The sequence below is a fragment of the Protobothrops mucrosquamatus genome, unplaced genomic scaffold (genome assembly GCF_001527695.2).
Source record: "Protobothrops mucrosquamatus isolate PMUCROS unplaced genomic scaffold, P.Mucros_1.0 scaffold84, whole genome shotgun sequence".
NCBI classification, from domain to species: Eukaryota; Metazoa; Chordata; class Lepidosauria; order Squamata; family Viperidae; genus Protobothrops; species Protobothrops mucrosquamatus.
Genome location: NW_015386461.1, coordinates 1647131 through 1662026, shown reverse-complemented (window position 1 = coordinate 1662026; position 14896 = coordinate 1647131). Strand labels below are relative to the sequence as shown.

General features: G+C 36.4%; 1 protein-coding gene across 1 annotated transcript in view; it reads right to left on the bottom strand.

Moving 5' to 3' along the window:
• NCKAP5 (NCK associated protein 5) overlaps window positions 1-14896 on the bottom strand; it is a gene marked incomplete at its 3' end in the record, with an annotated part of 408673 nt that overhangs the window by 49791 nt on the left and 343986 nt on the right. The window contains exon 7 of the mRNA XM_015812433.1: window positions 8716-8862. Within this exon, the coding sequence (XP_015667919.1) occupies window positions 8716-8862 (147 nt within the window). The remainder of the gene's footprint in view (window positions 1-8715; window positions 8863-14896) is intronic.

The window sequence follows — 14896 nt, the reverse complement described above, 5'->3', positions numbered from 1 at the left end:
CTCCGACTCCGACTCCACAGCCCTGTATAGGAGATGACCAGGCTGAGCCCAAGAAAGGGGTCAAGTGCATTATCAGTTTAGAGTCCCTTTACATCCACAAGAAATCTATGTCCAGCCCTCCTTGAATTCTGCCTTATCTACAGCCAACTTGCCTTGACAATTAGTTTAGATTCTTGTTTAGAGGAAGTATGAAATAAACTTGTATTTGTTTTGGACCTAACCCTAGCTCCCAATTTCTTACGCCTGACAGGTGTCTCCAGAAGGAGGTAAAAGGGCAAGATGGTGGCCACCCACATAAAATAGGAGCAGGGCCTTCACTGCATGGTTGTGGCAGTCTTTTGACTTATGGGACCACATGTTATGATTAAATAGCTAGCCACCATTACAAAAGACACACATGAAAACATACTTCATAATAAGATATACACATGGTTTTGCTTTCTACCTATTTCATTTGTGTTTCAGTTCAAATTTTCTATATGTATAAAAGATTTTGACAGACAACTGATCCTTGCAATCAGAAGGCCTGCAAATATCTGTGCGCATATAACCTGAAGTTGAAATTAATGTAAACCGAAGAAGGGAAAGAGGATAAACCACAATAATGAGAAATAAGACAAAAAGCAAAAGTTTGTGAAGTGGAGAGAAACAAAGAATTTCTAGAGGGTTTTAGCTATCATAGTTCCAGTTATTGCCTAGATAAAACATGGCGGAAAGGTCTGTGAAAAAGTAGATTTTAGTAAATAATTAAGAGAGAAGTAAAATCTAAAGGACAACAGAAAGGAAACAACTATATGGTAAAGGAGATAGTGGTCAGAAAGAAAAATACAAGTAAGTGTAAATGTACACCAGAAATATGGCAGGGATATTGTGTGTTGTTGCCACATTGGGACTGTAATAATTAGTGAAGCCTAAGGCCAATACAATACCCAGAGTAAATCAGGGTATCTAAATTCAATTTCCCATTCAGCTGGAATGTTCACAATTTAACTATATATTACTTATCATCTGTCAATCTGTCATAGAGCTAGGGTGATGAGGATAAAATATGTGAACATTATATTGTAAGAGGATGCACCAAGGCTTAGAAAAAAATGAAATAATTCAAAATATCACTAAAAAATAGCAAATGAATACTTCAGTGTCAAACTTACCTAGAAAAAGTTTTGAGCGCTGCAAAAAAAATAAAAAAATAAAATCCAAGCAACTCACAGGAACTTCATTTAAATGATTTCACCCTTAAATAAGGGTGGGTTTTTTCCTCATTTAATTTCTAGGATTTTGTTTTTAACCCCCTACTTATTGATATTATATGCAATTAGTAAAATTTCATGTGAATTGCACTTCACTGATTTTCTGCTACTAAAAGTCTGATACACAAACCCTTTTCCAAAGCATCTTGAGTGGGATAAAAAGATAAAATGTTGTTCTAGGATTTTTAGCATCTTTCCTCATAATTTTATATGGATTTCTGGAGATTGGATTCCACCATCATAGTATTACTTGCAGCAATTTGGTTTTTAATTATCCATTAATACCTCCTGATCACTGGTGGAAAAAGATCAGACAGTCAATAGAAAGAAGAGGAGTTAGCCTTTCTCGGCAAGTGTAAACGCATACAACAGGGTTTGAATGACTCACTGTAAATGTAAGTTCTCAGACTTGAGTGAAAGTTGAGAGATCAAGACTTATCCTGTTCTTCCTATTGAAATTCAGAGCTAAAAATCCTTATAATAAATTGATAATAAACAATATTAATATCATTGGAAACCGGTCAAAGGGCATAGATGCATCATCATCATAAAAAAAATCTTTAAAAGATAAAATAATGATCTTCAACATCCCATTTTCCCCTCTGAATGAGAGACTTCCTTCCCTCCTTCAGTTCTTGATCGTTTATAGTTGACACTTGCTCTAATTTCCCATTTTCGTCATTGTTGTCAGCCATTCAATCATGTCCGACCTTTGGCCACTCTATGGATCAGCACTCTCCATGCCCCTCTGTCTCTATCTGAAATAAAAATTCCCACTTTATACCACATAAATTGGAGCTTTTCTGAATGGTCAAACCTTAACATATGACAAATTAGAACCAAACTGCCATTAATAGAAGGAAATAGGTATTGCCAAATTCTGCTCATGGATTGCTCATCTTGGTGGAAGTAAAGGGGTTCGAAATGTCCAATCTCCTTTCCCTCTGAAAGCAGCTATGGCTACCAAAACTACTGCAGAGAATTAGTGGATTGTCTACAATAGTGTGAGAGCATTTCACTGTGCATATGTGATTCTATCTTCTATTACAAGGACCTTTATAGGAACAGAGCAACTCCTATGAAAAGAAAGAATACAATTTTCCAACTGTAGAAAGACAACTAATTCTATTTTTTTAACTGTCGGTATTTTCTAGATATGCAGATGTGCATATAATATGAATGTCATATGACTATGTATTAGCAGCTTTTAATTAAGGATAGAAGAAAGTACATTTCCATTTCAGGAAATTTCTGTTTATTTTTATTTATAATTCTACTATATTTCTGTATTGGTTTATGACTAATTCTCTCAAAATGGATTAATGCCTCTTAAAATACCTATTTAAATTCATTATTTAATCTGCCAAAAATGTGTTAAAACATTTTGAGAAAAGCAAAATCTGGCAACGTGCTACATTTTGATCAGGACACTAATCCAAACAAGCAAGAATCATAGCATTTTGTATGAAAATATGGAAAAATGCAATCTATATAGCATACCTATTTTAAAAACATAAGCAAAAAATGTAAGCACCTGGCTTAATTAGAGTTTTCAAATTCATTTATTTAGATACCTACTGGAATATGATGAGGTATGAATCTATTCATAATTATATACAAATGAAAGGAATCTTCATTATACCACCAATGTGCATGTAGCAGTAATATCTGAAGTTTTTAATTCTTCCTAAATCCCTTTTGTCAAAAGATAACATCAAGTAAGTCTCACTAAAGGATTACTTTCTAAAGGTTTTATCTCTTTCAAAAGGCCAGAAACGCAGAGGTATTATTTTGTATTTTGCACAATTTAAGTTTCTTACTTTTTATACAATAAGTGTAGAAGTAAATTAAATGGGATTTCCTAAGCAGTGCGTGTTTATGGCACAAGGGAACTGAATTATTACAAAAAGATCGCGCTTTAACAAGAAGTCTGGCTACTGAGAACACGAGAGTATCTGCTCCTTTTGATTACAAATATATTGTATTTATCAGCCATCAATCCAGAAATAGATAAAGGCCATGACTGAATTGCTCATAACAGCAAATGAGAAAGTGCTGAAATGAGGTATATTCAGTTTTATCTACATGCTCCAAACAAAGAAATCAGGGGCAAAGTATGAATATTTTCCATAGTTTTTGTTTCTAAGCATTATTATGCATTTCAGGATTTTTTTAAATTTTTTTGGTAGTACCAAAAACCCACCAGCCTTGCTTAACACTTTTTGGGGCTAAAAAGAAATCTTTATTCAAATGGAAGATAATACTAACATAATGGTAGTATGAAAGTACTGGAATTTCAGACTTGGAAAGACAATTGTGTTCAAGATATAGAGTATGGAAGAATACTATCTGGTCTTGGATGGTAATAAAATATTTGTTTATTAAATAAAGATATGAAGAATGATAGGATCATAGATAATTAAGAAATCCACTATTGAAAAATCAAATATTTTACTTTGATAATCTTCCAATTAATTCTATTTTTGGAGAAAAGTCTGTATACATACCCAAAACATGCATAAACTATACAGAGCACAATATATTTTTTATCCCAAGAGCTTTGCAAAAAGTGGCAGTCTCAGCTAACATTTGCTAAACCCTCTAACTGAATTGCAAATTAGCAGTCCTACTTTCAAAAGGAAAGACTTGAGATTGACCAAGCATCAATCTTACTGTTCCTTGTCAATAACTATATTAGTTAAAGAATATATTCCTGAGATTGATTCTTAAAGAAAACAGGTACTTCTTTTTCCTGGTGTACTGTAATGTCAAACAGGTTGCTTGAAGCCCTATGTACAACAAACTGGACCATTCTCATTTGTTGTGCAGTCAATATTTAAGACACAAATGGAAGACTCACTTCTTGAAAATCAAACTAAGGACTACTACAAAGAAAACTCTCTCTTTTTGAAAGCGTAGCTGTGTCAACCCCCCAATATGAGCTGAGAAATGTTGTGAATAAAGTCGCTGTTTGTGTATTTCCAATCCTGCTGATTGCATCTTGGAACCCATTCCTTTAAGAAGCTTTCTCTCTCAGAAAAAAAAATTAAATCCATTTTTCACCCTCAGAGCAAAGATTTCAGGGTTATTTTGCTGGTCTCCCAATTTCAGTTACACACACACACACACACACACACACAGAGAGAGAGAGAGAGAGAGACAGACAGACAGACAGACAGACAGACAGACAGACAGACAGACAGACAGAGACAAAGAGGCAGAGACAGAGAGACAGAGGCAGAGAGACAGAGAGAGGCAGAGGCAGAGGCAGAGAGAGACAGAGAGAGACAGAGGCAGAGACTAACTACGGTATTAGGAAAGTATTTATGCAACTGTGCATAATACCTTACTAGCCCTTAAAATAACACTCTTCCCCTGTAGTCTTCTGTGTCCTCTGAAAAATTGTTTCAGTGTTGGAAGTCCCTCTAGAATTGGGGGGTGGAGGAATACGGCAATGAAGGTTAAGGATGAACGTGGGAATTAATCAAACTTGTCTCTTCTGTTCAGGGGAATAACAATTCTGTGTCATTTTTGACACTCTATGTAACATGCCAGGTTCCTATCACCTAATTCCATGTACAAAGGCAGTCACCTTTCTAGATACCTGTTAAATAAGTGGAACAATAATGCATTCTTGACTTTTACTAGGAACAGATGCATTTGTCTTTCCCTTTCTAATGCCTGACCAAGGGAATAAAAGACTTTGTATCTGTTCCAAGATATAAAGTCAGCGACATCAACAATGGGAGATTTAATTTGGATCCAAGTCACAATTGATGCAAACCAGGACAAACTTATCTCTACTACACATCACATAAATTAGAATAAACATCCCTGTTCTAGCTGCAGTTCTCAAGATCTTTGAATCCCGTTTCCATTTTAACAAAAGCTCACAATACAAAAGACTTGAGCTTATCATATCTGATTTAAAAAAAAAAAAAAATACATGAACAGATTTCTAGAATAGACATGAGTGTTGGATATTTTTCACACAGTGCAAGATAATCAGGTTAGTCACTGCACCAGTCGTAACTTCACTAAGGGCTGTTGTCTTTACTTGCTTTCCCATCCTTGTGTTTTTTCCTTTCCTTCTAGGCAGGCCCTACTAAAGCCCTTTACCACTTCTCTCAGTTCTTTCCATCTGTTCTGAAGAGTATGTTTACAGTAGCATTAGAGCAGAGGTCCCCAATCCTTTGGGCAATAGGGACCGGTTCCACGAAGAGAGGTTTTTCCGCGGACCAGAGAAGCTGTGGTTTCACGTACTGCCTGCATCCCGTGGATGGGGCTTCGCTTGTTTGCACAGACTGGTTTCTGGCATGCCGCAGCCCGATGCCGGTCCGTAGACCGGGGCTTGGGGACCCCTGCATTAGAGAGCTTTTCACCTTAAGGAGTGTGAATGAATGATGTGGTAGAAACTCTTAGCTAGATTGGAGAGAAGGTTAAGAGGGGATTGAGCTTAGAGTCCTTGCACTGCAGAAAGCAACACAGGCCTGACCTCCCAAAGAATCCCTGAAGCCTTATCTGACTCTTCCCAACGGAATGTAGTCAATCTGGTGAGATTCTTGCAACACAATTTACTAACAGTAAAGCTTCTGCTTGAGACCCGTTCATCTATGGTTCTGGTTGAGCAGAGAGAGCACTGTTGTTGTTGTTTTTCAAAGTCGGGGAGGTATGTGGACATTCAAGAGGCACCATCCAGTGGTATTAAAAATGTTCCTGCTGATTTGGATGGTTGAAGCCAACAGCTATGTGAAAGGACCTATTTATTTTTATTTTATTTTATGAGGTACCTTCCTTCTTTTACCAGCATCTTATAATCGGATATAGGAAGAGTGCTATAAAAATGTTTTATACAAGGGGTAATGCAGAGACTCATAGATGGCATATAAACACATATTTGTATATCTGGATTTTGCCAATTAAAGGTTATTTAATGAAGTTTATCAAAAAAAATTGGGACAGAAAGAACAGCGCAAAAGAAAATGTATAATCTAAATGTATAATGTATAATCTAAATGTATATTAGCATATTATAGCCATTGTTTGGTCAATCATACTAATTAGATGATTTGTATAATCTGTGTCCTGTTATATATATAATTTTATTCCCTTATTTATATTATACCATTCCTGATAGATTTCTTGATAACACAGTAAGGCTTGATATCTAAACAGATTAAAAAGTAAATTTTTGTTCCACCCACCCAATCTGTTAATGAAATACAACAATTAATTATTCTTATGACAAAGAATTAAATCAAGTGATTACATGATAGTAAACTGTACGACTCCTAATAAACTTGAGAGCTTTGGGGCAAGATTTTTTTAAAAAATCTAAATCTCTGAAGCACAAATAGACAAGGCTAAGAGTACATAACATAAAGCCAATATACAATTAGCAGCACCTTATTCTAATTATCTTTCAGCAGTTATAAAGGTTGGTCTGTAGTTCATTTTTCTCCATGGATTACTCCTTGGATTGCTTCTGTAGATTAATTTTGGAAGAACTGGTACATTCCTTTTTATTTTTAAAAGCAAGCTAACGCACAAAACTAAAATCAATGAAGAAATCCTATTTGGTGACCTTCCACAGCCAAGATTGCATCTTAAAAATGTAATGAGTTTTCTTCCTCTCTCTTATAACAATTGGCAATAACTGATACAGCACTATGATTTCATTTAAACAACTCTCCATCATTAGAAAAGAGCTGAAGAAAAGAAAAGCTATGTAAACTATACTAACCATTCATTGGGAACCTACTGAAAAATATACTGGAAGGATGAGAATGCAGTATCCTCTACAATAATTGATGAAAAATGAGAAAAAATAAGCAACCCAAAGGGGTAAAGAAAAGTATTTATTCACATTTTTGGAATGTAGTTATCGAGGCTATAAAGTAAGATATGATGTGATTTCAACTGCAAGGGCTGCATACTTGAAAAGTCCTAAGATTTGTGAAATAAGATTTGATAAACTTTAGAACTTATGGGAAAAAAACAAGGTTAGAACTATGAGACAAATAAAATCATGATTCAATCTGTTTAAAAAATCCCTCAAACTGTATTTTTAAAAACTAGTAAAGATTATGCTGGATAATCTTATAATGAATGAAATTACAAGCCAGTTCTAAGTATTTTTTACTGATATCATGCCCATTGCACTCAATCATTTTCTAATATAATATTGTGGGGCTAGATGGCTAGAAGGAAATGTTTAGATCATTTATTTTGTCCTAAGTAGATCCGTGGTAGTCATGAACTCCTAAGACACTTCTCAGAGACCTATATCACCATGTATGTTGAAATCCCTGACAGCCTTGGGACCCCCACCACCACTTCTAAAATCAGCTCAGGCAAGGAGACTGCTGGGTGGGGCCAGATGCCTATCCTGTCTTGATTACAAGGGGTTTTTGGGGTGGGAGAAGAGAAGCATGCATTATTTAATAGCCACAGTATCTAGAAGTCCAGCAATGCTACATCATGAAGCTCTGTAGCACCTCCCTTCGACCAGTCCGCTCCCACAGAGAGGGCCTCCTTAGGGTGCCGTCGGCCAGACAATGCTGGCTGGCGACCCCCAGGGGGAGAGCCTTCTCTGTGGCAGCCCCTGCCCTCTGGAATGACCTACCCCCCGACCTACGTACAGTTGCGGACCTGCGCCTCTTTCGCCGAGCCCTGAAGGCCCATCTATTCCGTGCAGCCGGCCTGGCGTAGTTTGATTATGTTTTAGTGGGGGTTTTGTATGGGGTACTTTTAGAGCAGGCCTGTTATTTAATTTGATTTTAGAACAGAAACTTGTGTATATTTATCGTGGTTTTTATTATCGCCTGTTCACCGCCCTGAGTCCCGTAAGGGAGATAGAGCGGTATATAAATTCAATAAATAATAATAATAAATAATAATAAAATGGCTGTCTTCTCCATCCCCATCCTTCTAACTTCTATGCATCCTATGATTATGTAGTGTAGTGCCTTTCAAACCGTATTCAAGGCTTGCTGCTAGGAGCTATTACTACTACCCAACCAACCACAGGATCACTGAAACATTTATTACATTGGTATTCTATTGCTTACTTCTGATTTGGGGAGGCCCCACTCTCTGCCTCAGCATGAAAAGTAGAAGCAGTTCTTTTGTGGCTTGTGTCCTAAATTAACACTTCAAACTATATCACACAACCTAAGTTTTCTGTATTAAAGTCTCTATGGCTTTGAGCTAGCCTCCAGGTTGGAACAACTTACAGTTATTTATGGAGTTTCTCTTTAAGGTACATGATCCCTGACATTAGAGAAAAATAGCTTCAGTGATTCCAAGGTGCAACATTTCATTCATCCTGATCTAATGAATCATGATCAAAAATATTTTTAGCAGAAGCTAGGTGAACTGCGAGAGATAAAATTTATACTGAACCACTACGGTGCCAATAAAAACCAAGACCCTGGATGAGAGATGTTTCTTTTTATCTTACCTCCAGAGCCTTCAGCCGTTCCAAGAGTAATTTTGATTTGTCTCTTTCCTCTTCGCTGTTGCTGTTTTCACTCCTTGAATGTTTATCTGACATGCAAATGTCTTCCACTCCTGTTTTGCACTGCTTGCCCTCTTGCATTAATGTTTCCTAAAACAATGAATATATATTTTCATCAACTAAAATGAGAATGATTGTTAGAAAATGTGCTGGAAGTACATTATTACATTAACACCCCAACAGGAACTTTTTAATATGCTACTTACTTACTTATTAGCATTTATATTCTGGCCACTTCCAGAAACTTCTGCTGGCTAAAAATCATAATCGTAACATAAATATAATACAAAAAACCCAAGAGACAACAAAGCGTTAAAAGGGTTAAAAACAATCCACACCATGGTTCTTAATCTCCAAAGGCTAATCTGAAAACCTTGGTGTTACTCAAGGTAAAAACAAGGAGCCATAAGGATTGAAATTCAAAGAAATAAGGACATGAGTGACTTGTTAAAGCCTCCTTCTCAATAAAGAACCAGAAGCTGAAGCTGGGATAGCCCCTGAAACCCAAACTCCAACAGCCGTTCTTTCATGGACCTGTTAATTCAAGGAGAATGTAACTCTATTCAGAAGTAGCGTAGAGGCCAACAGACAATGTGTGGACAAGGAGCCATTTTGTCTTGCTGGAATTCAAAGTCAGCCTGTTTCATCTTATTCAGGCTTCACAGGATTAGAATATTAATGGTATTACCTGTCTATTTACAGTAGGAGGTATCTAACTAGGTATTATGTGCACACTGAAAGTTTCTTACTCCAAACTACAGATGACTTTTCCCAATGATTTCAGAGAGACGTTTCACAGAGATGGGGGACAACACTGAGCCTGGAGTCCATTCAATATATAACATCTAATATTTAAGGAATGAGGGAGTTTGTTTTGTTCACAACTTGAATTAACAATGATGTAGGACTTACACTGAAATTAAAATCCTCATTAAATGTTGTCTGTTAAATCAGAGGCCCCCAACCTCTGGATAGAGGTGGAGAGAGGGGGTGTGGTTTTGTGTGCTGCCTGTACCCTGTGGATGGGGCTTTCCTTTTTTATGTCGACTGGTTGCTGGCATGCTGCGGCCCGGTACTGGACCACGGACTGGGGGTTGGGGACCCCTGTGTTAAATAGAGTTATATTAAGGACTTTGTCTGCACCAGTGCTCCTTTGGTCACCAGTTCAAACCTTCTTCACTTATCTCTTACGTATTTTAAAAATGAGAAATACATTTCTAACATTAGTGTACTCAACACGAATGTGAGCCAGAATGAAGAAGCTCACAAAACATTGCCATTCTATCAAATATTTTGGCTTCTAAATCCTTACAGAAAATAAAGGAGAAAGAACTACAAGGACAATATATACAGAACAGTTCCAGCCTTAGGCTGTAAAAATAATAAACTTATTTCAAACCTCTATGACCATAAAACTAGATAATTTTATCACCAGAACTGGCATTAAGGCTTGACGTACATGAAGAACTGCCAACCTATCTAATATTTCTCAACCTATCCTTAGGTAACTTGACTACTTCACACTGAATACTGCCTCAGACAAACCAATACTTTTCACACATACAATTTATTCCAACAATGTGCTAGTGCTTATGTGGAAGAAGCTCTCTGTTTTTAAGCACTTATGTCCATTGCTGGCAGATCCTCTGTGGGTGCTGACAGTAGCAATGAAATTGAACAACTTTGAGAAAAGAAGATGTTCACAATAAAAGTGCAAAGCATCAAAATACATTTGAAATTCTCTACTTTTACAAAACAGTAATACATTGAAAGATCAGTTAGGCCAAATCTAGTTTTCAACTACATGCATATAAGCCGCCTGTTCATTTACTTGACTGTACTGTATATTGGATGCAGTTTTAAATCTTGACCTTCTTATCTCCAATTAGACAATGCACATGATCTAAGCTACAAGCAGAAGAGTCAACATTGCTCTCTTTTGTTTTTTTTAAATAGATGATTAAAATGGATATTCTCCAGTGAACCTTAACAACAACTCTCCACACCGCTTGAGGGAAAATTGGACAGAGTGTGTATAGTTTTGATCTTTTCTTGTTTATTTCTATGGGCAGTGAGAGTACAAAAGAAGTGGGGAGAGACAACACAGGGGAGATGGCTACACAGGGAAAAATAAAAGAAGTTAAAGGGAGAAGAAAGAGAGGGGAGGCAGCAGAAAAGAGATAAAGAAGAAGTATACATTTGCATGAGAATAGATATACTGCTTCACTTTTTAAAAACATTTATATCGTGTCTCTTTTCCACTGATGCAGCTGACAATAATCCTTGAAATATTATTCAGTTGCAAAAAAGAGAAAAACAAAGTGGCAACCCCCAAGAAGTGGCTAGGTTGATATGCTACCTTTGATTTTGTCAAATTTTTAACCCAGCAGGGGATACCCAAAACAGCCCTGGGTGTTAAGTGCTCTGCTGCTAGATAATAAATTAATGCCATATAGATCAGGACTATTTTTATTACAACAGCTATAGTGTATGTCATGAAAGCCTGAATATGCTTCCGCCTTCCCTCCCTTTATCTTTGTGTGAATTAGAGCAAGGCCTGTCTGAGGGGTTTTTTTTTTTCAAATGAGTTTCCAAATTTAAAAAGTACACTGAAGGATGATAAAATGAGAAATCAAACTTGTTAGAATTTCTCACCAGAAAATGTAAATATGTTACTATTTGCTTCCTAATTTATTTATTTAACTTAACATCTCATTTTGCCCAGATATCTTTTAAATGTATGGAAATATATTACTGTTGCACACTGCCTGGAAATACATGCAATGACTGTCAGCATACATTTATTTTAAACAAAATAACGCTTCTAAAAGCAATGTTCTCCTTCAACATTTTAATTTGTGTTTAGCGTTACTGGTTAATAGGAAGAGGGTCCATGATCTTCTCTCTGCCGTTTCAAAGGCTTTCAAAACAGTCAGTGAACTACAATGGTTAAGATGTTGGGCTAGAACCAGGGAAACCTCAGAGAGAGAAGCTGATTGACTGACTGGACCATTTCTAAAATAACCTATCCCACTGGCAACTGTTCTATGCAAATTAGGAGAAAAAGGGTATAGGCTAATTTGAGCATTTAGAAAAAGGTTAGACTACAAATATGTAAATGTATATATAAATTACACTTGTCTCACTGAGCAGACTAGAAACAAACAACATTGTTGCACTGAGAGATTGTATATCATATGTTAGATTTAAACATACATTTGCTAAAAAGTGGTATTATTCAGAAGCCACCACAAAATAATTACCAAAATATAGTTTATGTTCATTTTTAATCTAAAATTAAACCAGCAGCTAAAGTAGTTAAAGTCACTCTATGCCAGGCAATGTATTCAATAATGACACCAAAGTGTAGCTTTCTTGGCTTTTTTCTGCAAAATATTCTGCTTATAATATTTGCATTCTTTTCAATTTCATGCCTTTCTTATATCTTATCAAAATTAGTAAAAAGAGGAAAAAAGCATAAAAATTATTTACCAATATGTACAATTAAGAGGAAATAAGAAACTGCTGAAACACTTTGAAGCACCACATGAGCACGCCTGTTCTGAAATGTCCATGTTTCCTCAGAAAAGAATTATTTTCATGAAAATTGGTACGATCGTTAAGAGATAGGTCACACCATCCCCTGCAATGAAGAGATAATTCTATCCTAATTATAGGAGTTCTCAGTTTTTTTGACATCTCCTTCATGATTAGCATGACCAAAGATGAAGAAAGAGAGAACTTTGGGATGAAACTAAATCAGAAGTGGGAGTTTTGAACATATTACAGAGACTACTGAGCACCTGTAAGGGGCAACCTATTCCTGACAGACAACGGCAAGGCATGCTCTGCATATCTATTTTATATTCTGCACAGATTTACACTTTCTAAAAACTTGCTCCTCATTATTAACTTATAACACTTCATTATTCAGTGCCAGATGGCTATAATTTGTCTCTTCCCTTTTCTATCAGGGTGGTAAAGCAAGGGCTTGGGATCTAAAACAGACAAGAATTTCTAAAACTGAATATAGAAATTTGATTCTAAAGCAGTGTTTCTCAACCTTGACAATATTAAGGCATGTGGACTTCAACTCCCAGAATTCCACAGCCAGCAATGCTGGCTGTGGAATTCTGGGAGTTGAAGTCCACATGCCTTAAAATTGTCAAGGTTGAGAAACACTGTTCTAAAGTATCTAAATAGACAACCAGGAGTGAAATTTGCTTCTCATAAAAGCCTGTTTAGTCTAGTGCAGAGTTTCCCAACCTTGGCAATTTCCTCAGGTATATGATTTCAACTCTCACAGCCAGCATAGCCACTGCTAAGAATTCTGGGAGTTGAAGTCCACTCACTTTCAATTTGCCAAGGTTGATAAACACTGGTCTAGTAATTAAGGTATCAAGTTAAAAAAAAAGGAGATTCTGAGTTCTTGTTCTGCCTTAGGCATGCAAGCCAGCTGGGTGATTTTAGGCCAATCACTCTTTCTCAGCCCCGCATACCTCAGAGGAAAATAGGAGGAGGAAGTTGTTTTAGGCATGTTTACCACCTTGAGTTATTTGTAAAAATAATAAAGGTAGGATAAAAAAAACTTTTTAAAAATTGCTTCTCTGAGGTCTGGTCACTGCTTATTCTTAGCATCACAGTTCTAACTCAGGAAATCCTTCAGAATTTGCAGTGTTATAGGGATCCAAGAAGGTATTGCAAACAGAATGTGATTAAGAACTATTTTCTATGACTAAGAATGGCTGTTGGCGGTTTTAAACTGAAGATTTAAAAGATGCCAACCATTTAATCTGGGATTTTCGTATGCATAGCAGGTACCCTTTGACTGCCATTTTCTACTCTTTCTGCAGTCGAATGGCTAGTGGCAAAGTCCAACACAGAGCCTTGAGTGCCAATTGCTTCCTTTCATAATCCAGCAAGATGACCGTGGTGTCAGAAAAAGCTCAAGGGATTGGAGATGGAGGGATCTGAACTATGATGCTACCAAGTGATTAAGGAAAAACATTTGCCTCAGGCAAAACAAGTGATAAAGTGTTTTTAACTTTCAAAATCAAGGAAAGGGGTAAGGGAAAAATGAATACAAACAGTAAGATAAAATAGCACTTTGAGTAACAGAAGAACAGAGGAAAGAAAGGAAATTATAGCCAGCAATGGGAAAATGTTAGGAAAAAGAAGAAAAGAAACCTATGCCTTTAGGAAAAAGAACTAAAAAAACAAATAAATAGGGGTAGATAATAAACAATGAGAGGGGAGGGGAGGAGGAATAGGAGGGAAGAGAGGGGAGAAGAGGAAAGAGAAGGGAGGGGAGGAAAGGAGAGGAGGTAGGAAGGGAAGATGGGGGAAGTGCAGGGAAGAGGAGGTGAAAGAAGATTATATTTGAAAATCCTCCATATATAACCTCCATGATCTGAATTGAAATTCAATCTTTCAATCAAAAATCTCTATGATAAATCCCTTTTGAAGTCATAAGCGGAGATGCAGTATAAAGTAAAGTAATATAATAGTAGAAACACTGATATTCAAACTGTAGTATTCTGGAGGAAAAAAACAAGAAAAGAGAAGACGGAAGCTAATATCTGAAAGTACAGCACATTAAACCAATTTGAAGCAAGGAAAACCAGCAGGCTGCCAATTATCATATCCTTGAATGAAAAGCAAGCATCACATAAAATTTTCTACTTTTGAGCTCTGCAGTTAATAGTAAACAAGCTGTGTACCATTGATAGATAAACAAGGTATATATGAAAGACATTATCAGCATGCCTGTGGTCAACATATTCTTTTATTATAGAATATTTCCATGCTAAATTTACAAAAATGGGTTCAGTGAATGGCTAAGGCCTTTTTTCTTCTCACAGCCTCTAGTTTTATTCTCTGTCTTCTTCGGCTTAATCATTGTTTATTTTGTTATGGATCAATACACAATTTTTAAGCTTAGATATTTTTAAATTGTGCTTTCTGAATTTCTACATATCCACATCCATAGTCATAGCCAACCTTCAATGACTATCAGATTCCTCTTCAATTCTGGACATTCTGTGTAATGAGAAAGAGAGTTAAATTTGCTGTAGTGGCTTTGATAGTAGGATACAAACTTTATAGAATAGAATAGAGCTAGAAG